Source organism: Anomaloglossus baeobatrachus, chromosome 6 (genome assembly GCF_048569485.1).
Source record: "Anomaloglossus baeobatrachus isolate aAnoBae1 chromosome 6, aAnoBae1.hap1, whole genome shotgun sequence".
Lineage (NCBI taxonomy): Eukaryota > Metazoa > Chordata > Amphibia > Anura > Aromobatidae > Anomaloglossus > Anomaloglossus baeobatrachus.
The window spans coordinates 227,460,568-227,485,208 of record NC_134358.1 but is presented as its reverse complement, the minus strand read 5'-3'; the positions used below and the strand labels follow the sequence as shown (position 1 = coordinate 227,485,208).

General features: G+C 45.2%; 1 protein-coding gene across 1 annotated transcript; it reads left to right on the top strand.

Moving 5' to 3' along the window:
* Positions 1-23,947, top strand: FAM8A1 (family with sequence similarity 8 member A1). Its single transcript, XM_075314721.1, has 5 exons — positions 1-359; positions 8,122-8,242; positions 15,738-15,861; positions 16,401-16,540; positions 23,353-23,947. The coding sequence occupies exons 1-5, from the start codon at positions 62-64 to the stop codon at positions 23,492-23,494; spliced, it is 825 nt and encodes a 274-aa protein (XP_075170836.1). The 5' UTR covers positions 1-61; the 3' UTR covers positions 23,495-23,947.
* Positions 23,948-24,641: the final 694 nt, after the last annotated feature.

Below are 24,641 nucleotides of genomic sequence, written 5' to 3'. Positions count from 1 at the left end.
TCACCGCTGCCCGGCCACTGCTGATGACGACGCTGTTGATGGATTCTATCTAGCAGCAGTCATGGCGGAGGCTCCACAAGTAGCTGCAGAGCTGCGGGAGAGGAAGACGCACGGTGCGGGTGAAGCAGAACCGCACACTACAAGTCCCAGCATGAGCGCGGCGGAGTACTCCCGGCGGCTGCAGGAATGGCTGTGGCAGTGTTACTGCGGCTCTCTGTGCTGGCACAACAGTTGCGCTACCGCAGCGGCTCTCGTCATGATGAATGCAGGCAACAGCGGGGAGCCGAGGACTGGCAGAGCTGCCCCCAGCACAGCGCCCGGCAATGCCCACTCTGCGCCCACGGCCCCGCCGGCTGCAGGTGAGCGCCCCACATAACGCACAGTGTGGTTAGGGCCGGACATATGCGGCTCCATAAGGTCACTGCCTCCTGCACAGGGTTAGCAGCTTTGCATGTTCCATCTGTGACCCAGAGCTGGCAGGGTTTAGGGATAGTGTTATTTTAGGTGCCAGATGAGTGCCCACTAATAGGTGGCATGTATTGGGGCATGTTCACATGCTGGGCATTATTCCTGATTTCTGCTATATGCTGTAGCCATACGATTCTGTCTGCTATTCTGACATTAGTCTTTTAGTAGATACTGTGGCTGATCTAACGATAAGGCTCCGGCTACACAGCGATTTGTGACCGTATGACGTTAGGATCATAAATGTGGCGTCACCAGTTGCACAATGATTTAATAGTTTGTTTCTGCCAACTGTCAGGATATGGCAAGTGACAATGTGACTGTATGCAGTAGAGTGACCGTGTGATTGTAAAGGGAATCCATCAGCAGAATTTTGCTATGTAATATGAAGACAGGAGGAGATAGGGGCTGAGACACAGAATTCAGGGATGTCACTTATTAGGCTGTGTGCTATTGTTTACCTACAGTAAAGGTTTTATCACTAGGACATTATCATAGATGTGACCACACGACCCCTCCTTAGAAGCTTACTGTATATAGACAATGTACACAGTGAGCCTGGTGTTGGCTGGGTTAGTTTTCTGAGCTCTGCTGCATCTGAGTGAGCCTAGTGTAGAGAGATCCAGATTCTGGCTATTTGTCACTTATTGATGGCTGCTTGCAGTATATTATCACAAAAGGATTAGTAACCCCCCTGTCATGTAGTTCTCCTTATTCGTGAGCTCTGTACAACCCATCCCATCAGTGATATTCACCATTCTGCCTATGCACAGTGTACACGGGATCTACCAATCAGTGGTGTGGGCAGGGTTATACAGGGCTCTACTTTCAGAGAACTGGTAGAGCTGCAGCACAAAAAAACTGATGTTATCAAACTGCGCAAGCAGCCCAGTAAGTGACTCATCCCTGGAATCAGTGTCTCTGCCCCTTAATCATGCCGCTCTCAAATGTTGTAGAAAAAGCCTGGAGACAGATTCCATTTAAGGGGAATCTGTCAGTGAGTTAAACCTTCCTCCTACTGTTAGCACCTTATGTTTTTGAGTGTTTGGGGTTTTAACTCATGTTTATGTTCCAACGGAGAACTTAGTAACAACATCCTATTAGTTATACAATGTATTTATTACTGTGTAAGCTCTGCTTATCAAAGAGAATAGATTTGAAAATGACATTAAGGCTTTTGTGATTTTGTGATTGCATTTTTATTTTTGAATTTTTTTTTGTCCCTCATATTACAATTTTATATTAAAAATGAGAAATCTTGAAATTTCCACACTGACCAGGGGGCAATTTTAGACTCTTACTTTCTGTTGTTTAAAGGGAACCTGTCAGCGGAAATTTTGCGATAAACCTAAGATTCCCCCTCTGCAGCTCCTGGGCTGCATTCTAGCAAGGTTCCTATTGTTATTGTGCCCCCTTTGAGACCAAAATAAATACTTTATAAAGTCTTACCTTTTCCTATGCAAATCTTTTTTTATGTACATGGGTGCGGGCTGTCTTGCGTCCGTTAGTCCCCCATCGCTCATTTCCATAACTGAGGCTGCCGCCCAGTGCTCCCGAGGTCTCGCGCATGCCCAGTGCCACTCTCGCGGGACTGAGCACTGTGCACAGTGTGACCGCTGGTGACGTGATTGCGCAGGCGTGAGATTATGGGCGGCGCTGTGATTGTCATCAGTAAGTACCCGACCATAATCGCGTGCCCGCGCTTTTCACTGTGCCTCCACCGTTATGCTGCTCCGCTCCTCCAATCTATTTCCTGCTCCAGGGAAAGATGGGTAAGAGGTGACGTGGGTTCATCTGGCCAGCGCTTGCGCAGAACGGTGGAGGCAGAGGGGGGACGGCGTAAAGCGGCAGGAGGGCGACTAACGGATGCAAGAGAGCCCGCCCCTGTCTACATAAAAAAACATTTGCATACAAAAAGGTAAGACTTTATAAAGTATTTATTTTGGTCTCAAAGGGGGCACAATAGAAACAGGAACCTTTCCAGAATGCAGCCCAGGAGCTGCAGAGGGGGAAACTTTTAGGTTTATTGCAAAATTTCTGCTGACGGGTTCCCTTTAAGAAAACAACACATGCACGTACATTGCCACAATGAACAGGCTCAGACCCTCTGTTGTATGGAATCATGTAATGAGTGTATGCAAAGGTGATTGTGAAGCCAGATGGAGTAGGGTCAGGTGTGACATTTCTCATTTGCGATTGGTGGATCAGGTGTTATCCATTATTGTGCCTGTGATGATAATGAAACTGCTGAAAACTTCCTGAGAAGACATGAAGTACATGTTTAAAAATACCAGAGTGGTCAGATTACAAATTTTTGTTTTTTTTAATGTCGCTTGTGATAAGAAAAAAATATTATTTCCAAAAAATGTTTAGAGGACCTTCCACCAAATTTTTCATGTTTTGCTGGACACATGATGTAATAGAGCGTTATTAAATCATTTTCACTCGTGTGTGATTCGTCAGATTGTATGATATTGATCAATCATAATTAGGCAGCAACACCACAGAAAAAGAGTACACCCTCACCGTAAGTTAAAGCAGGGTTCTCACTGTGTGAGATATAATGATACAGCTCTAATCTCCTGGTCTAACCTCCAGCATGACTGGAAAGTGCAGCTGAGTTTAGCTGTGTCACATTACAAACCCTTCTATCAGCTCTCTGCCTATCATACCACAGTCACCTCTCCTGGACAGCATCCCCCACTGACTACAGAGGTAGTGTAAATCATGTAGAACAGGAGAGTATGTCAGTCATTACATGCAGGGCTGTGGAGTCAGAGTCGGAGTCGGAGCTCATTTTGGTGGAGTCGGAGTCGGTATAAAATGCACCGACTCCGACTCCTAAAATATATAATAAATTGGGGACAGGAGTGCAATGCAGAATGTGCTGAATATTTTACTAAATAACAACATTTAGTATAATGCTTATATTTAAGTGAAAAATTTATTGTAGTACAATGTGAACATCAGACATTTAATTGTTTTTATGATACAATAATCAAGATATTTGGATAGAACATAAAATATTTATTGGAATACAACTTTAGAACACAAAAAAACTAATAAATTGTAAATATGTAATATATATAATATATATATATATATATATACAGTGTATATACACACACACAAGATATATATGTAATCTACTGTATATTACATAGTGTATTACATATTTACAATTTATTACAGTTTTTTGTGTTCTAAAGTTGTATTCCAATAAATATATTTTATGTTCTATCCAAATATCTTGATTATTGTATCATAAAAATTATTAAATGTCTGATGTTCACATACACATATTCATGTACTACAATAAATTTTTCACCTAACTATAAGCAATATATGTAGGAGCCGGAGTCGGAGTCGGAGCCGGAGTCGGAGTCGGAGCCGGAGTCGGAGTCGGTGCAAGAGAATTTGAGGAGTCGGAGTCGGAGTCGAAGGTTTGGCTTACCGACTCCACAGCCCTGATTACATGTCTCACTGATTCCTTCTTTTCTAATGGGCTCTGGAGGCAGATCCTTGCAGAGATTTATTTCCAGTTCATAGATCTTAACAGCTAGTTTGCATATTGAGAAATATGTGCCTTACTCTGGAATAAAACGTTGGATCACAAATATCAAGATATCATTTTATTCAACCTTCTATGACCTACTTTTCTATATAGACGGCTTAGGCAGGTTGATCCTAATAACAGTTTTAAAGCACCACTCCAGCGTCTTTTTTTTGTTTTGTTTTATTGGACTGCCGGAGTGGTGCTTTAAATGCACTGCTTCTTGTGTTAAACTCGCCTTCCGATGTCTTCATCTTTTTCTAGTGTCGCTCCAGTTGTTCTCCTGTGACTTGTGACCTGCCAGCAGCTCCAGTGTTTTATGGAGCACACTGAAGGTCACAACTCACTATATCTCTGAGAGCCATGTTATGGTTTTCATAGACTTGCATTGAGCACTTGTGACTATAGTTGAGCGGATTGCTAATAATCCGGGTCTGGCGGATCCGTCGCGGGTTGCCCCAGAGGTCCGGATACGATCCGGAATCCGGCCCAATGTAAGTCAATGGGGGAGCGGAGAGAGAGTGAGTGAGAAGAGAGAGAAAAAAAAAATAATCGGACCCAGATCGGACGCTGAAACCGCGCGGATCCGGATTTTTACAGTTTGGATCCGCTGAACACTACTTATGACGTAACTTCTCACTTCTGGCTAGTCAGAAGCTATGGGTACAAGATGGCGCCGTGGGATCGGAGCGGCAACTGAAAACGATGAGGCCACCGGAGTGTAAAGGCCCTGTCACACACAGAGAAAAAGCTTTGGCAGATCTGTAGTTGCAGTGAAATCATGGACATATTGTTCCATTTGTACAGAGCCACAATCCTGACACTGACTGTCCACAATTTCACTGCAACCACAGATCTGCCGCAGATTTATCTCTGTGTGTGACAGGGCCTTAAGTATAATACAGAGGGAATAAGTGCCACTCCAGCACTGGAAAAAAACATGCTGGCATGGTGCTTTAAAAACTAAAAATTGGGAGCAAGGGTGCCTATGGATCACATCATACAAGTGACTTTTCCTGGGATATCTTAATGTCGCTGTGAATGCCATTTTAGTTCATTGCAGCGGTATTATGCCAGGTTTATATGACTGAATAACAGTTTAGCCACATTTTTGTTTTCTTGAGGAGATGCCAGATATGTTTTAAGATGGAATTTTCCTTCAAATTAAAGGGTGTTTTATTTCCCCTAATGGTGGGTGCCCACGATCCGGAATAGCAGCGTTTTGGAAGTAGCGGGTTTTCTGCTGCTTCCAAAATGCTGCGTTGTGCATTAAAAGCACAGTGAATGGGATTTATAGAAATCTCATGCCCACTGGGGCTTTTTTCTTCGCAGCGTAAACGGACATGGGGCGCAGCTTTCTGAGCCACAGCATGTCAATTTATGGTTGTGAGAACAGCAGTGCCCAGCACCCTGATTGTACACTGCTGCCATTCCACTTCAGATAATACTCGCGGCTCCACACAAGATCACACACTGCGTCCTGGGCAGATCGTAAGCACGTACCCGAAGAGTCAATTCACACCAGTCTTACAATGCAGATTTTTTTTTTTTTTACACAAAATGCTGCTAATAAAAATCAGTACAATTCATCTGAATGGAGTTGTGTAAGGCCTAAGCCACACGGCCAGAAAAACAGTGCGAGTGGAGTGCGATAAAACATCGCATTCCCCTCGGACCAATTCTAGCCTGTGTGTCAGCACACATGAGCGATTATTTTCTCAGCCCTAATCGGACAGAGAAAACAATCGCAGCATGCTGCGGGTGCAATGCGAGACTTTCTCTCGCACCCATTCAAGTGAATGGGGCGAGAGAAAAATCGCACTGCACTCGCGGTACATCGGTGTACCGCTAGTGCAGTGCGAAAATGGCAATAGCCGACTACGCAGGAGAGAGGGAGAGAAATCCCTCCCTCCCCTCCTGAGTGCCGGCCCACCCCCCGCAGCTGAGGTCTGCTCGCACGAACGGACCTCAGTTGCAAGGACACACGCATGACACTTGGCTCTGCTGTACTGCCAGCATGAGCCGAGTGTCATGCAAGTGGATCGCAGTAGTCCCCGTGTGGCCCCAGCCTAACAGTAGAACTTTCTGCAGCAAAATCTGCCGTGTGTGAATTCACTCTAAGGCTGCGTGCCCACTATCAGTGTTAACAGCGTTTTGGACGCAGTATGTTTTCACTGCGTCCATAACGCTGTGTTGTGCAGTACAAGCACAGTGGATTGGTTTATAGAAATCCCATGCCCACTGTGCTTGTATTTCCCATAGCGTAAAATGATAAGCGATACGGCTTCCCAAGGTGCGGCAGGTCAATTTATGCTGCGGAGCCACAAGTGTTCTCCGTAGGGAGAACAGAGAGAAAGTCCATGGCTGTCCAAACACGGATTGGATTGTGGGCACGGGCAGCTGCGCAGAGCACTCGAGGCCCCGCAGGGGAGGACCTGCTGCGTCCAGGACGCAACCTAAGGTATGTGCCCACGGGACATTGTACCTGCGGATATATCCACAGGTTTCCCACAGCAGCTCCCCGGAATCCGCTGCTATCCATTGTTGCGGGATTCCAGCGATTATAGCTGCGGTAAACCTGCGGACATTCGTGCGATTTACCTGCGGATGTCCCGGCTTCTATCTCCATAGTGGAGGGCCGGCATGTCCGCAAGTATTTCCACAGGAATAATTGACATGTAGTTACATGTGGATGTGGGACATCCGCAGCATATTCCGCAGCCGCACATACCGCAGCATGGACACAGCACTCCCCATGTCCCATAGGATAACATGGGGAGTGTCTGTACTTGCTAAAATCTGTGGATTTATCTAGAAAATCCAGATAAAGCCGCAGGTTTTCATTGGCAAAATCCGCAGGTGAGAGCTCCCATGGGCACATACCGTGGGAAATACCGTTTCAAGGTTCCCAGCTGAGCATGTTATCATCTATGCAGAGTAGGACAAGGGAAACTTTCCGCTGCTCAGACCTGGCTCTGATATGTTCAGAATAGGCAGTGGCTGCCATCGCCCTATTCACTGTTTGTGGGACTGCCAACGATATCAGTGTCCTCCATTCTAATGGAGCGTTTCACATTAATGGATGTCCACCAAGTGCAATCCCCAGTGATCAGTAACTTATCACCTATTCTCAGATGGGAGTAATCCTTTACTGTCTGTTATCTGTGTGTGTGTGTGTGTGTGGTTTTTTTGGGTTTTGGTTTTTTTTTTAAGTTAACAATGTGTTTGTGATGTACTTTTATCTTCAAAGTGCCCCAATTTGATGACTCCAGCAGCTATCCAGGGGTCAATAGTTTCACTTAATGCTTGATACATGTAGTTATCAGTGTGACAAGTGAAAGATGCTGGCTAAATCATCCCCCTGCTGTGAAAGCATAGCCTGTGATGATGGGGGCTGTCTTGGCTAGTATAATGGGCTAATCGGCCAGATGCATAGTACTGAGAACCTGCTGATATGGGAAATGTAGGGTACCGTCACACTTTAGCGACGCTCCAGTGATCCCACCAGCGATCTGACCTGGTCAGGATCACTGGTGCGTCGCTACATGGTCGCTGGTGAGCTGTCAATCAGGCAGATCTCACCAGCGACCAGCCCCCAGCCAGCTATGCTGCGCTTGGTAACTAAGGTAAATATCGGGTAACCAAGCAAAGCACTTCGCTTGGTTACCCAATATTTACCTTGGTTACAGCTTACCAAGGCTGCACATTCAGATCGTTGCTCTCTCTCTGTCAAACACAGCGATGTGTGCTTCACAGCGGGAGAGCAACATCCAAAAAATGAACCAGCGCTGTGTGTAACGAGCAGCGATCTCACAGCAGGGGCCAGATCGCTGCTCAGTGTCACACACAGCGAGATCGCTAATGAGGTCACTGCTGCGTCACAAAAACCGTGACTCAGCAGCGATCTCGCTATGTGAGAAGTACCCCTTACACAGGGTGGAGGCCACATGTGATGTTTCTTCACATATAAAACTCAATTTGTTTTTAGTGGCATTCCTGTAACTTTTTGCTTAAAATACAATTGACGTGTGTTCACATTATTAGTAAGGACCTATATGTTTATAATTTAAAACGTAATTAACTAGAGTTATGTCTCAATGTAGGCCGTGAATATATTATCCCGTCCTTGGCACAAAGGTTTCGAGCGGAAATGGTGGATTTCTTCATTCTGTTTTTCATCAAAGCAGCTGTTATATTGACCATAATGCACTTAAGTGGCATCAAGTAAGTGTATGTTATAGGTGTCTTGTTTTTGATGAGATATGAATTTAGATGTATCAATAATCATATATAGGTTTTGTCCCATCTATCACTTATCTTTCCTCCTCATTCTCTAACAATTAGCAAATTATTATTATTATTATTATTATCATTATTATTATTATGTACATTTATTTCAAGGGAAATATTGATAATCTAAAAACGCTTGTTGTTTTTTTTTTTTTTTTTTTAATTTAATTGTCTACAAACTGGCAAATTCTCACCGATGGTTTAGGCCAGGGGTGGGGAACCTTTTTACTGCCGGGGGCCATTTGGAATTTCCTACTAACCTTTGGGGGCCGCACAACATTATCAACCTGAAAAATAACCCTGCTATATTTGGTCAAACGATTAATTAACTCACCCCTATTGTGGTGGCCAGAGCTGCTTCTCTTTGGTGCGATTGTGATGTTCGGTGATATTGATCATCTTGTTTCTCACAGCTGCTTCTCCAGGTTTGTCTCTGTCTGGAGATGCTGGGGGCATACACATCACAGGAGGGGCCAGGGCGCATAAATTACAGGAGACACTGGGAGTACACATCACAGGAGGGGCTGGGGCATATACATCACAGGAGGGGCTGGGGCATATACATCACAGGAGGGGCTGGGGCATATACATCACAGGAGGGGCTGGGGCATATACATCACAGGAGGGGCTGGGGAATATACATCACAGGAGGGGCTGGGGAATATACATCACAGGAGGGGCTGGGGCATATACATCACAGGAGGGGCTGGGGCATATACATCACAGGAGGGGCTGGGGCATATACATCACAGGAGGGGCTGGGGCATATACATCACAGGAGGGGCTGGGGCATATACATCACAGAAGGGGCTGGGGCATATACATCACAGGAGGGGCTGGGGCATATACATCACAGGAGGGGCTGGGGCATATACATCACAGGAGGGGCTGGGGCATATACATCACAGGAGGGGCTGGGGCATATACATCACAGGAGGGACTGGGGCATATACATCACAGGAGGGGCTGGGGCATATACATCACAGGAGGGGCTGGGGCATATACATCAGTAGGGGGCATGGACAGCCCTGGCGGTGGACAGACATGACTGGGGACACGCACTGCACTGGGTGGCAGCACGCACTGCACTGGGTGGCAGCACGCACTGCACTGGGTGGCAGCACGCACTGCACTGGGTGGCAGCACGCACTGCACTGGGTGGCAGCACGCACTGCACTGGGTGGCAGCATTAGGGAGACAGACAGGTCTGGGGGAACATAGACATCAATAGGAGAGCACGGACTGGGGAGCATAGAAAGCAGTGGGAGGGTACAGACAGCAGTAGCGAGTTAAGAGCACTGAGGGGTGGCACACAGCACTGGGGAGCATGGACAGCATAAGGGGGGCACAGGCAACACTCACCGTCGCATGGACAGCACTGGTGGCAGCATGGACAGCATTAGGTGGTGCGTACAGCACTGGTGGGGGGCATAGACATCACCCAGGGGGTACAGACAGCACTAGGGGGGGCACGGACAGCAGTGAGGGGTTACACCGCGCTGAGGGGGTACACAGCACTGGGGTGTACACAGCACTGGGGTGTACACAGCATTAGGGGGTACACACAGCACTAGGGGGTACACACAGCACCTGGGGGTACACAGCACTGGGGGGTACACACTGTACTAGGAGGTACACAGCATGAGGGGGTACACATAGCACGAGGGGGTACACACAGCACGAGGGGGTACACAGCACTAAGGGGTACACAGCACGAGGGGGTACACACAGCATTAGGGGGTACACACAGCATTAGGGGGTACTCACTGTACTAGGGGGTACTCACTGCACTAGGGGGTACACACTGCACTAGGGGGTACACACTGCACTAGGGGGTACATAGCACGAGGGGGTACACACAGCATTGGGGGGTACATACAGCACGAGGGGGTACACACAGCATTGGGGGGTACATACAGCACTGGGGGGTACACACAGCACGAGGGGGTACACACAGCACGAGGGGGTACACACAGCACGAGGGGGTACACACAGCACGAGGGGGTACACACAGCACGAGGGGGTACACAGCACGAGGGGGTACACAGCACGAGGGGGTACACAGCACGAGGGGGTACACACAGCATTAAGGGGTACACACAGCATTAAGGGGTACACACAGCATTAAGGGGTACACACAGCATTAAGGGGTACACACAGCATTAGGGGGTACACACAGCATTAGGGGGTACACACTGCACTAGGGGGTACACACTGCACTAGGGGGTACACACAGCATTGGGGGGTACATACAGCACGAGGTGGTACACACAGCATTGGGGGGTACATACAGCATTGGGGGGTACATACAGCATTGGGGGGTACATACAGCATTGGGGGGTACACACAGTACGAGGGGGTACACAGCACTGAGCGGGGGGGGGCAGCGATGGGTTGAGTACTCGCAGTGAGGGGGAGGGAGAGTCACACACACACAGCACAGTTTGGGAGGCTGGTAAACCTGCTGCAGCTCTTCTGTGTGACTTTATCGCAGCGTGCTGCTTACCCGCCCACCAGAGCACACAGGCCGGGGATAAGCCTAGAATGTATGGGCTGCAGTCAGGTCCTGGAAGTCAGGATCTGGAGAGAGCCCGTACATTCTAGCATCTACCCACAGGGCATCAGGCAGTGGGATTTAAAGGGCCAGCAGCCGGGAAAAGCGAGGCTGCCACCAAAGCACAATGGTCCCCGGGAATGTGCCCGGGGGCCGCATAAAAAGTCGTCACGGGCCGTATACGGCCCGCGGGCCGGAGGTTCCCCACCCCTGGTTTAGGCGTTGCACTTGTTTACACTGAATAATGGCAGTAAAGTTACTAGATAATGCATTATTATGAAAGCCACATAAAAATAAGGCAGGATGGACAGTCTCCTGCACCAGCAGGGCAGGACGGACAGGCAAAGTCACAAACGTGCCCTTGTGGCATCACACAACTTGGGGCTTGTTCACATGAATGACTTGTAACAGAATGGTTCCAGTGATAGAATTGTTTTCAGTGGTTATTAAAGGGAGTCTGTCACCCCTATAATGGAAACTGAACTAATTAAACAGTTAAGTAGGGGTCTTTGCATCTATAAAAATCATCCTATCAGTATAAATGTCACTGTTGTAATTACTTTGATAACTTTTTACATTACATATGTAAATGTGGGGGATTTGGTGTACCCTTGGTGTGGCCAAGAGCTTTTTGCACCATTACGCCTCTTGTCTGCATACTGACTCTTGACAGCATTCACTTGGCCAGAGCACTGCCTGAACCCTGATTGCGCTGCTGTGCGTGCACACCACTATGCAGGAGTCTGCGGCACATACACAGTATGGTGCCATTTTCATCATTGCCTCCTGTCATGGCTCCGCAGTTTCTATACCCAGGATTGCATTGAGCAACTTCAGAGGGGAGGAGAGATCAGTTACCTGCTATGTTCAATATGTCAGACTTGGTCGGCACCGAACAAATCTGATCTCTAATACTGACGACATGGTTTTTATAGGGGGCAAAGTCCCCTACATAACTATTTAATTAGCTCAGTTTGCACTTTGGGTGTAACAGAGTTTGCCATCAGTTTGTAACTGACCCACTTGCCAAATACTGGTCACGCTGCTAGATTATTGTTTTCCTTTTCAGCTAATTTGGCCGACGTATCACAGTGGATGTAAACGTTGTCAGTGTTCTGTCCCTGAAGTTTTTGTCTGACCCTGTCATCTGCCTTGTTAGAGCATATGAACAGCATAGAGAAGGGGGACATAACATTTTTTGGTCTAAGGGCCACATTGCCATACTGAACCAATACCACAAAAAAAATTTGAAGGGGTATTTGCATGCATGCATACATACATCATCAGAACCACCATCATGCATAAAGGGGTTCTCCCACAAGCAAAGTTGATTTTAATCAATAGATCTTGGAATAACAATAATTTCCACAATTGAATGTGTTTAAAGAAAATGTTCCTGTGCTGAGATAATCTTATAGAAAACTCAAACACATTCGGTACTTGTATACAGCTTCAAGAATAGTGCAGCAATTACACATAGTAAAGACGCCATGATTAGATTTCATGCCCGGAGCTCATCTCTGCAAACCCCACTCACACTGGGCCTGTCCATAATATCACCCCCCCCAATACACTGTTCATCTCCAAAGTATCCCCCCCCAAACTGCCCCTACTCATAATATTCCCCTCATACTGTCCCTTTTGCATAAAGTCTCACTGCCCCTCACTTTATTGTGCCCCATCTAACAATCCTACCTCCCCCATATTGTGCCTTGGGAGTATCCCTAATCCCCCCCCCCCCCCTCGATAGTTGGACATTTCATCTTTTGGCTCCTCCACGAAATGCTTGCCAAAACTAGATGTCTCAGACACCTCTGTGGTGCCAGCAGCAGCGTGATGACGTCAGCAGCGTGATGACCTCATCGTTCTGTTGCAGATCGGGGCCGGATTTTCAAAGAGCAGACTAAAACCATCACTCCCTAGCTCAGTGATCACATGGGTGTACAGGCACGATCATTGTAGCACAGTAAGGGGTACTTCTCACATAACGAGATCGCTAGCGAGATCGCTGCTGAGTCCCAGGTTTTGTGACGTAATAGGGGTCTCACCAGCGATCTCGTTATGTGTGACACTAAAGCTGTGACCTGGCCCCTGCTGATTGTTACACACTGTTCTGGTTTATTTTTTTCAAAGCCGATGTCCTGCTGGGCAGGACGCATCGCTGTGTTTGACACCTACCAACAGCCTCCTATACAGGTCGCTCATTGTTATACAGGTTGCTGATCGTTACTGAGTCGTTCGGTAAGGTCTGACTGTGTGACATCTCACCAGCGACCTCCCTGCGACTTACCAGCGATCCTTATCAGGTTGCATCGTTTTCGGGATCGCTGGTAATTTGTTAAATGTGACCAGGGCTTAAACAAAGACTGAAGAGATCCAATGTTTTATCTAATGACAATCTGTCCAATGTTAGGTTATGAAGATATTGGGGTGGAGGTCAGCTAGGAGCGCTAGGAAGCAGGAGGACAGGGAGGATTAAGATTACAAACCTTTTATTTAATTTAAAAACCCTCTAATGACCACTATGCGTTTCAAAAGCTGATTGCTGTCTTCATCAGGTGTTTAGTAATGTTAGGTTATTGGACAGTGCAATTAAGCAGATTTGTTTGCAGCATGCTGTGATTGGCAGCGTGACTCGGATCATGCACATCCATTCAAGTCTATGTGTGTGACATATCTGACTGCACTCAGATGATATCCAAGTGCATACTATATACGGATAAGGCTGCACATCAAACTTAGATAATAGTATAATGCCTCAAGCATATGGACAAATATTGGAATATACAATGAAAAATGCTACTTGCTAATTTGAACATGTGAATAATGAATTGCATACCTGCCATGAATATTAGGAAAAAAGGAGATATTTAGCAATCGCATTGATCAATGTAACTGAGCCCCAAGGCCTCGTCAAGGCATATCTCTATATTGGGGTCCCTAGCTCTGTGACCCTAACTGTGTGTCATCTCATTGCAATTAAAAACTGCTATGGGTGGAGAGGGGTAACTAAGGACTTTCTTATATAGGAGATGGAAAAAACATGGCCGAAAGGGGCGGAGCTGTGTTCACATTCAGAAAAAAACTACATATAACTGAATAGGATAACTGAAGTGAGCACTAATATATATATTATGAGTGCAAGCCAAAAATTACATACTATATACGGATAAGGCTGCACATCAAACTTAGATAATAGTATAATGCCTCAAGCATATGGACAAATATTGGAATATACAATGAAAAATGCTACTTGCTAATTTGAACATGTGAATAATGAATTGCATACCTGCCAAGAATATTAGGAAAAAAGGAGATATTTAGCAATCGCATTGATCAATGTAACTGAGCCCCAAGGCCTCGTCAAGGCATATCTCTATATTGGGGTCCCTAGCTCTATGACCCTAACTGTGTGTCATCTCATTGCATTGGGGCTCAGTTACATTGATCAATGCGATTGCTAAATATCTCCTTTTTTCCTAATATTCCTAATATTCATGGCAGGTATGCAATTCATTATTCACATGTTCAAATTAGCAAGTAGCATTTTTCATTGTATATTCCAATATTTGTCCATATGCTTGAGGCATTATACTATTATCTAAGTTTGATGTGCAGCCTTATCCGTATATAGTATGTAATTTTTGGCTTTCATTCATTTCCATCTCCTATATAAGAAAGTCCTTAGTTACCCCTCTCCACCCATAGCAGTTTTTAATTGCAATGAGATGACACACAGTTAGGGTCACAGAGCTAGGGACCCCAATATAGAGATATGCCTTGACGAGGCCTTGGGGCTCAGTTACATTGATCAATGCGATTGCTAAATATCTCCTTTTTTCCTAATATTCTTGGCAGGTATGCAATTCATTATTCACATGTTCAAATTAGCAAGTAGCATTTTTCATTGTATATTCCAATATTTGTCCATATGCTTGAGGCATTATACTATTATCTAAGTTTGATGTGCAGCCTTATCCGTATATAGTATGTAATTTTTGGCTTGCACTCATAATATATATATTAGTGCTCACTTCAGTTATCCTATTCAGTTATCCAAGTGCAGTCTGATTTACATGGATACGAACAATGGAAAACTGTAGTTCTCCATCTTCTACGGCCCTATGCATGCAAGAGAATCGGATCAGAGTATAATGGCACGCTGCTCAAACTCTGATAGGAATTTGATCAGTGTGTCGTTAGCATAATCCACCCGATTTTCTCACATGAGAGAATCTACAGCCGTGTGAGCGAGCCCTAATGGCAACACTGGAACAATAAGGAATTTATCAAGTGACTAATGCTTCTTCTACTTCATACCCTTTTTCCCCTTTTGGTAATTATTTTTATTTTTTTTTTCTGATCCTGGGCACCCTTAAAGGGAATCTGACGTCATCAGAAATTAGATTTCCCTGCAGACATTGGGGAATGGCATTAAAACCCTGTATAGCCGGCTGAGTTGGAGTGTGGCTACACAGAGAAAATTAAGTTTTAATTACTGGTTGCAGAGCAAGCTGTCACTCAGTGCCGTGGTGATTACAGCTGCGCTCCCAGTATACTGTGACATAATCACTCTGCTGCGCTGTCCCAGTTATTTTGGAGAGAACCTTTACACTGTGATTACAGCTTCATTTTCAATGTTTAGCTGCACTTAATGACAGTTGGCTTCTCATTGTTTTAACGCTATTTACCTGTAGATTAACCCCATATTTGCACGTAAATAGCGTTTGTCAGATTACCTTTAATTTCAATTGTAACTGTGTAATGTTTATTTCGCCTATGGTGACACTGCCAAGAAAGAAACATTTGCTGCCTTTAATCTCCTTCATGTAGCCAGTTCTTTTTTTCTTTAAAGTTCTTCTTTTAAATTCTCAGGGATATTTCTAAGTTTGCAATGCACTATATAATTGAGGAAGTTGATGAGGACACATCAATGGAAGATTTACAGAAAATGATGGTCGTAGCACTCATCTATAGGCTTCTGGTCTGCTTTTATGAAGTGAGTAACTTGCATAGTTCACTTGTGTAAAGCATGAATAGGATAGTTTTCACTATTAGCAGACCCATCACTGAGCTACAAGTGCAGGCTTCTTCCAGCCTTCTAAAATCCATTCTGTGTTATCATACCTTTATAAGTCTTTGGTATTAATCTGACCTGGTTTTAGCACCAGTTCATTGCCCCCATATCCGTCATAATACTCATTACTGCAATGCATGTTGTAAATTGTTAGATTAGACTGGTGTAATAGTTTTACTAGTTGGGCAAGGTTCACATTTCTGTGTATGTGCCAGTTCTGTATGACAAAAAACCCCATTCAAATGTGTACCATACCTGCAGGTACATAGACAATGTCTGGCTCATTTTAGTCTATGGATTCACCTCCATACATGTCTGAATACAGTAGGTGTATTTGCACTGAAGAAATGTGAATCTAGCAATTGTACTTTTTTATTCTTTTATTATTTTTTTTTTATAGATTTATGTTATAGAGAAACATATCTTGTAAGATATATATTTTTTTTCTTTTCATTTGTAAGATTATTTGCATTTGGGGAGCCGGAGGAGCAACTCCTGGAAAGTTTCTTCTTGGTCTTCGTGTTGTGACCTGTGATAGCTCAGTGCTGGTTGCACCAAACCGAGTTTTAGTGATCCCTTCCACAAATGTAAATATGACTGCGTAAGTACTTGCTTGAATTTAATTTCTTAAGGCATTATCAAATATGGTATGTGCGTTTGTCTGAAAGGTTTTGCCAACAGCACAAGTGTGTATTGAAGTGGAGTGAATATACCTTGAATGAAAACAGTGGTGTGAAGTAATTGTCACCAAGTGATGTAAATATATCAAAAAGACTGACTCGCACATCCAACTGGTGTGAGCAGGCGCTAGCTGAAAACACACAACTACAAAACATATACGGCTGCACTCTAAAATGCTAACAATGAATAAGGGAACTATAGTACTGCATTACTGCTATAGGAATATTTGAAAAAAAAGAGATTTAGCTTATGTATTGGCCAATGCACATGAGTCCGGTCACTACGGCATGGTATATCTGTATATACTGGGAACCTAACTTGAAATGCCACTGAGTTAAATACCTACATGTTTGGGCAGCTAGACTCCTGCTATAAAGGGGAGTGAACACAGCCTGGTTACAGAGCAGAGTGCTCAATCAGAAAAACCAGGTTGTGTTCATTTCCCTATATAGCTGGAGTCTAGCTGTCCAAACATGTAGATTTTTAACCCAGATAATGGTAGTCAGTCAAGTCAGGTTCCCAGTATATAGAGACATACCTTGCCGTAGTGACCAGGCTCATATGCATTGGCCAATACATAAGCGAAATCTTTTTTTTTTTTTCTTTTTCCTTCAAATATTCCTATAGCAGTACTGCAAAACCAAAGTTCCCTTATTCATTGTTAGCATTTTAGCACGCAGCTGTATGTGTTTTGTAGTTACCAAGTGATGTAAGTTTGTGTCAGTGGCAATTCTGCTACTAGTATATACAGGGTATACTCTTCTTTGACAGGCTATTACAGAAGAGATTCAGCCATCTCTAATGAAGAGTGCACCGCATTTTGGAAATGTTACCATTAATTGTGTACAAATGTGTAGCTTTGACAATATATCCATTCCCCCTTCAGCTGATAATGAACATTTAATAAGCATTTGGCTAGTAACTAGTGATGGGCCAACCCAAACTATAGTTTTGGGGTCAATACTGGATACCTTGTATCCGTGCACCTACCCCCGAACACGGATATCTTGGGGAACTCCATGTAATTGTTTTGGATTCGGCCACCCAAATAATTAAAACAATATATATTAAGGACAACGAAAATAGGGAATAAAGCAGGAGCGTTATACCTACCAAGTCTCCCGCACAGCTGTAAAGCCCTGTGTCCACGCTGCGGATTTTGACGCAGATTTTCAGAAATCTGCAGCAAAATCTGCATGTCCATTGTGAAGCCAGCAAAGTCTATGAGAATTCAGAAGTGCTGTGCCCAGGTTGAGTATTTTTCCCTTGCGTATTTGGTGCAGATTCCTTTTTTTTCTGCACCAAATACGCAAGGGAAAAATAAGCAACGTGGGCACAGCATTTCTGAATTCTCATAGACTTTGCTGGCTTCACAATGGACATACAGATTTTGCTGCAGATTTTTGAAAATACGCGTCAAAACTATACTGCATGGGCACTGGGTCTAAGGCTGGACTCACACGAGCGTATGGCATCCGATGCGAGAGCATCGGATGCGATATGCTAATGCCCCCCGGCTCAGGCTCTGCTGCGAGCGTGAGCCGAGTGTCATGCGACTGTAACCCGATCTTGCGATCGGGTCACAGCTGTGAAGCTGAGTGCGGGCGCTGCGGAGGAGAGGGAGGGGTTAGTCCTCCCATCTCCTCCACTGTCAGCCTGTGCGTATATCGCACTGCACTGGGATGACATCCGAGTGCAGTCCGATGTATCTCTCGCATCCATTCACTTGAATGGGTGCGAGAGATACGGCGGTAGCAGCAAAACGCAGCATGCTGCCGCTTTTCTCACATCCAGAATCTGGATGCGAGAAAAGCTGACCAGCAGCTCAACCTCATTGCCTAACATTGGTCAGAGTGCAATGCGAGAATTTCTCGCATTGCACTCGTCCGATTTTTCACGCTCGTGTGAGCGTACCCTAAGGCTACTTTCACACATCCGGTTTGAGCACTGCGGCTCAATCCGGCTGTGAAAACTATGCAACGGATGCGGCGAAAACACCGCATCCTTTGCATAAGTTTTTACATGCGGCCCGTCCGTTTTTTTCCGGTTGCGGCATGCTACTGAGCATGCGCAGTGGAAAAAACCGCATGCGGCGAGCGGATGCGTTTTTTTCCGCATTGCGCCGCATCCGGCCTCCATAGGTATGCATTGAAAAATGCGCCGCAGCGGCTGGATGCGGCGCGATGCGGTGTTTTTTGGCGGAGCAAAAAACGTTGCAGGGAACGTTCGATCTGGCCGCGGCATCGGCTAAATCTGCCGCATGCGGCAAAAACCGGACCGAACGCAAGCCTCTGTGGCACAATACGGCACTAATGTAAGTCTATGCAAAAAAACCCGCAACCGGCGTTACAAAAACCGATTGCGGTTTTTCTGCAGAACGCCGTATTGTGCCACAGAGCAAGAATCCGGATGTGTGAAAGTAGCCTAACACTACTTCCGGGTCCGATAATTAACTCTCATACATATTCACTGCTTCCACCAGCAGTCCCAACATCTGTGATTTGTTGCAGTCAGACCATGCCCCCACCCTTTGTGACAGCGTCTGTGATTGGTTGGAATCACACATGCTGTTTGTGTACATGTAGTGTAAAAATAAATTGGCATAGGGTCCCCCCATATTGTGATACCCAGGGCAGATAAAGCCAGCCTATGGCTGCACCCCCTAGCTGTGCGCTTATCTTGACTGTGTATCAAAATAAGGGGGACCCCATGTGTCTTTTTTAAAAATTCTTTAAATATTTATTTATTTTAAAAGCGGTGTGCAGTCCTACCCCAATTTTGATACCCAGCCATGATAAAGCTGACAGATGATATTCTCAGGCTGGGGAGGCACATGGTTATTGCCCCTCCCCCTTCAAGACTAAAAATAGCAGGGGGCTGGGAAGAAGGAGGACAGTGATGGCAGCAGAGAGTTGACGCCCATTAGACCCAACCGCCCCCTAGGGGAGTATAATTAAAGCTGTTCTTTAAGTTATATAGAGTGGCCTGGGCACTTATATACAGGATTCTAGAATGCTGTATGTAAGAGCTTACTGGTGGTGGCCGCAGCTTATAGGGGTCAAATCTGGTGACAGGTTCCCTTTAAAGGGAACCTGGAAGTTGATACATGCTGCCCAATCCACGGGTGGCATGTTTTAGACACTGATTGCATGATTTCAGCCAAATATGTTTAACTCTGAAACACTGTAGCATTTCAGAGAAAAACCTAACCCACAAGCTACCAGGGACTGAGCCGCACAAGAGACTAGTCAAATAGGCAGGTCCTTAGTAACTTCTCGCTGCCTTATCCACCTGAGTGACAGGTCTCTCCCTATACGTAAACAGAGATACCCATCACTCAAAGGGAGCCGGCAGGGAGAAGCCACCAGGCGCCCATCTGTATGGCTAATCTTCCTTGCGGCTTGATTCCTGACAGCTTTTAAAGTATGGCGCTGAAACATGCAGAGAAAACCATATCTGGCTGAGATCATGCAGCTGGTATGTGATGCATGCTGCCCGGTTTCCTTTGTGACAAAAATCTGGTGACAGAAGCTTTTTAAAGTCATAGTGCTTATCTCCCCATCATCTGTCAGGGGTGAGTCAGAGGATCCCATACACGCCAATCTCACAGAAATTGTCGGGTCCCGCCACCTTTTATCTAATGTGTATGGGGGACATTAGCGCAGGATGTAGTTTAATTTTTCCTCAATGTATCTTTTGTTAACTCATTGACAGTTTACTGAGGCACATGCTAACATATTACTTTAAAAGTATGGGGTAGGTGTGGTTTTGCAATTGCAAATCTTTATTTCGTCAGTTAGCTCAGCTTCGTATCCTCACCAACATAAAAATAACGCTTAATCTTACATCACCACTTCCTTTTTTGTGGAACATATAGAGTGGCTTCAACTTACTCTTAGACTATTGCTTAACCAAAAAAAAAAAACCCTTTTTTATATAATATGATTGATTAGGATTATCAAAGTTATGAGCTTTTGTAATACACTTCATTATCATGTTTTGTTTCATTCTTGAAACCATGATGCTGCAGTGCTCTTTGTGTCCTACTTCTTTTGAAGCTCCAAACTTTTTCTACTCTGCAAGATTCCTAGGTTGCAATTTATCAGTCATTATTCATTTTAAATGAATGGGGTAGAATAGGAAAGTAATTTGTCTTTCTGCAATGTGTGTATTATACACACACTGCTCTGGTAAATGCACAGTTACACTTCCATGCACAGTGAGGGCTGATGCGCACGTTGCAAAATTGCATGCATTTACGATGCGTATAGCACTGCAGCGTAAATGCATACGTCCTTCATCCCCTGCACAATCTATGAAGATTGTGCATGAGACGTGTGCACGATAGTTTAATGAACGCATTGATTTGGGTGCTAAAATTTTGACCCAAATCCGTGCGTTCATAAAATTAGCATGTCAATTATTCCGTGCGGTATGGATGCAGCTCCCACTCAGTCTATGGTGGGGGCAGCAGCCAGAGCACATGAAATCGGCTTTATTTGTTCAGAAAAACTGCAACCATTATGCAGTGTTTCTGCAGCGATTTGACGCGCACATGTGCTGTCAAATCGCTGCTGAATATTCAGTAGTTACGTGCCCATGAGACCATTATACTTCCATGCACAGCTTTGCTACATGCACAGTTACACTTCCATGCACAGCTTTGCTACATGCACAGTTACACTTCCATGAACAGCTCTGCTATGCACACACAGTTAACATACTTAAAACTGCAGGAGCATTTGTGACGCCCTGGACTAGCCAGGTAGTCACAGATAGGGCCCCGCATTACACCAGTCCCTAACTAGATAACATCAGCCAACCACATAAAACCCTAGTCACCTCCCTCAGGGCTGGATGGACACACCAGGGGGCAGAGCCAGGCGGTTGGCCACGCCCACCGAGGAGTTCAGAGAGCCTGAGGCAGGAAAACACAGATCGGTTTTGGAGGTGAAGTAAAGTGGAGGCAGGCCTGTGTGACAGGTCTGCGACAGACTGACAGGTGCCAGGGTTGGAGCCCGGGCACCTTTGCCTAGGAGGCATACGGAGGCCTCTGTCTGCAGGAGCCGGGAAGACGGCTCGGTGGAACCGTGGTGGACAGGGGAACCGACTCTGAAACCGGAGCACAAGAGGGGACACTCAGACCCTGAAACGAGGTCTAGAAACTACTGGACTGAGTTAAATAACTGATTACGGTCTGGACTTTAGGTGCTTTCCCACCCAAAGTCCCTCATAGAAGACAACAGCCCAACGAGGGGGATAGAAAGCCACCGCCAAGGCTCAGAGATCCCACGGGCCAGCGTCTGCGGGCAAACGGGCTCTTCCGAAATCCACAAGCCGGGGAAGCGGACTCCTGACGCTGCAAGCGTACACAGCCCAACAATTCAAACAGGTGCAGGAGAAAGGCAGAGACCACCAACCGGGTGGGGGATCCTGACTGCAACCGGCTGCGGGTACCGACCACCATCATCTTGGTTTACCAGAGACTCGAGTGTTTCATTCTAATAGTGAGTACACCAGTGCCCTCCGGCTGCTCATCTCCCTGCACCGCCAAACACCCCCAACGGGTCCCGGGGCCACCATCCCTGCCCACGGAGGGGTTAACAACTTGCTGCATACCATCTCCCCCGGGTGCCTCGTAACTGCAGCGGTGGTGTCCACCTTCACCACATCCTGTGGGTGGCGTCACAAACTTAAAACACGGCTCCGGCCGTACACCTACGTCCCCAAACCGCCAACCCCCTTTTAGATCGGAGTGACCGGAGGGGCCCCTGTGTCCGGAGACGCTCGAGCCACTCACCAGCGAGCCCGGATCCGAGCGGCTCGGTTGCAGTCGAGCACGAGGCGGCATACACCCACATGATGTGATTAGTCACCTGACCTGAAAGATCATTGAATTACTTGTGTGAAAGGTCCTTCAGCTGGTGCACTCTCCGGACAGCTCACTCTCCTGCTCTCTACCGATTACCTAGATCAGTGTCAGACAGGAGGGGAGAGGGCAGGGTGATCAGGGTGGACGTGGTGTCGGCGTTCTCCTTCACCACAAGACGTTACTTCCAATCTATAAGACACACACTTTTAGCAGGAGTTTTTCCTGTTAAAGAGTGTTTTATAACACAAAAAACACAGGATATTACAAAAATTCTTCACATTATAAGGGCTCATATTGAAAAAAATAGTTTGGTGACTAAGAATAAAAAAACCCTACGTGAAGCGCTACAAACATGTGATAAATTAGATATTTACAGGATTGGCTTACCATGAAATATGGCAATTGTTTTAGTAATCAAAGAAGATTGGACACATAATGAATACATTATACTTTAAGGGTATGTCCATTAAAAAATATAAAAAAAAAAAATATTAAAAGACTAAAGACCACATTAAAGACATTAAAAAATACTTTTTTTTTTATATGGATTTTGAAATGAACATTCACATTATTGATCACATAGTAAGTTTTTATGACTATTTTCTTTATGGTTTTAAAAATTTCAAGGGGAAATAAAAGATGTAATATGGATTTTTCATTGAATCCTCTCGGAACTTGGTATTGCCAAGTTAAAAGCCTGCTAAAAAATGGGGGGTGGGGCTGGGGAAATGTCAGGCCTAGAAACTGAGACAAAAACTGCTTGGCGTCCCTAACTGCGGCTCCACTCCCATAGACTCTGATGCTGGTGTATATTTTAGTGCTTTGAATTAGACTTATTTTATGATTATTTTTTTTCCTAGGTCGACTGTGCGAGCTCTGATCAAGAACTTCTCCATAGCGTTCTTCTTCCCTGCCTTCATTACCTTGCTATTCTTTCAGCATAACAGAACAGCATACGACATTGTAGCAGGCACCATCGTTGTAAGACGCAACATGAGATGATGCAAGCGGATGAAAATGTGTTTTTTCCAACACTATGAGCAATTGGATCATTTATTGCTGAATTCCTCTGAGAGGCTATTTATTGTCAAGGGCTTTTCTAAATCTTTGCTAACAGAGGTGTTATTGATTGGTCATACACAAGGTAATCTTCATACAAATACTTGAAGAATGATCCTCATCATTGTCACCAATCCCTTCAGATGATCAGTATTGTGAAGTGAGAAAAGTACTAAGAACTATGATACATGGAATGCTTTCTCATTAAGGACCTTCTCAGGGTTTTTACAGAGAGCATGTAGAATGGAGGCGAAAATCCTGCAAGTTTTGTTGTTTTAAAGAAGAAAAGAAAACATTTTTCGAGAAACAATGCACATATATTTAATATGTAATACTCACCACATGACAGTAAGATTACGTGTAAATTATATAATAATAAAGATTATTTTTAGCACATGTCTTCTGCAGGCAAAATCAGTATTTTTCATCTAGCACTTGTTGGCTGTAAGGGCACTTCTTTAAAAGGACACTAGATGACCCATCAAACCAAGCGCAGGGGCTTAGTGTACCCTGGTGTGGCCAACCAATTCATTGCAGCTTACCAAATACTTGGTTTTATCTATCTCCTCCCTCGTCTTCCTTGATTGACAGCTTTGCCTTTAGAGGAAGGCGGAGACAGGTGGGAAACAAGTAGGTGAGAAGCTCTTGTGCTTGGTTTGAACAGTCATTTTGTGCTAACACTCCTCAGAACTGTCAGCGCTCTTGTCCTGTTTTACTAATAGAGGTTTTCCATTGTTCTTTGTTTAGAACTGTGTATTGTGCTGTTCTTTGGCAATTCATCCTGGAAATGTGTAAAAAAAAAAAATAATAATAATTGAAAACTGGGTGCTACAATTTAAAGGGGTTGTCCGCTACTTTTACATTGATGGCCTATGCTTAGGAGAGGTCATCAATATCTGATTGGCCGGGGTCCAAAACCCGGGCACCCCACCCCAATTGGTTGTTTTTGGTGTCGGCAGCAGGAGCAGGCACCCGGAAATGCTCAGTCCCGGAACTGCCTCGTCAACTTCGTGGCCATGGCCAGATGTTGCACATTCACCTTCTATTGATTTGAATGTTAGGTAGACGTTGCCGTACCCGGCCACGATCA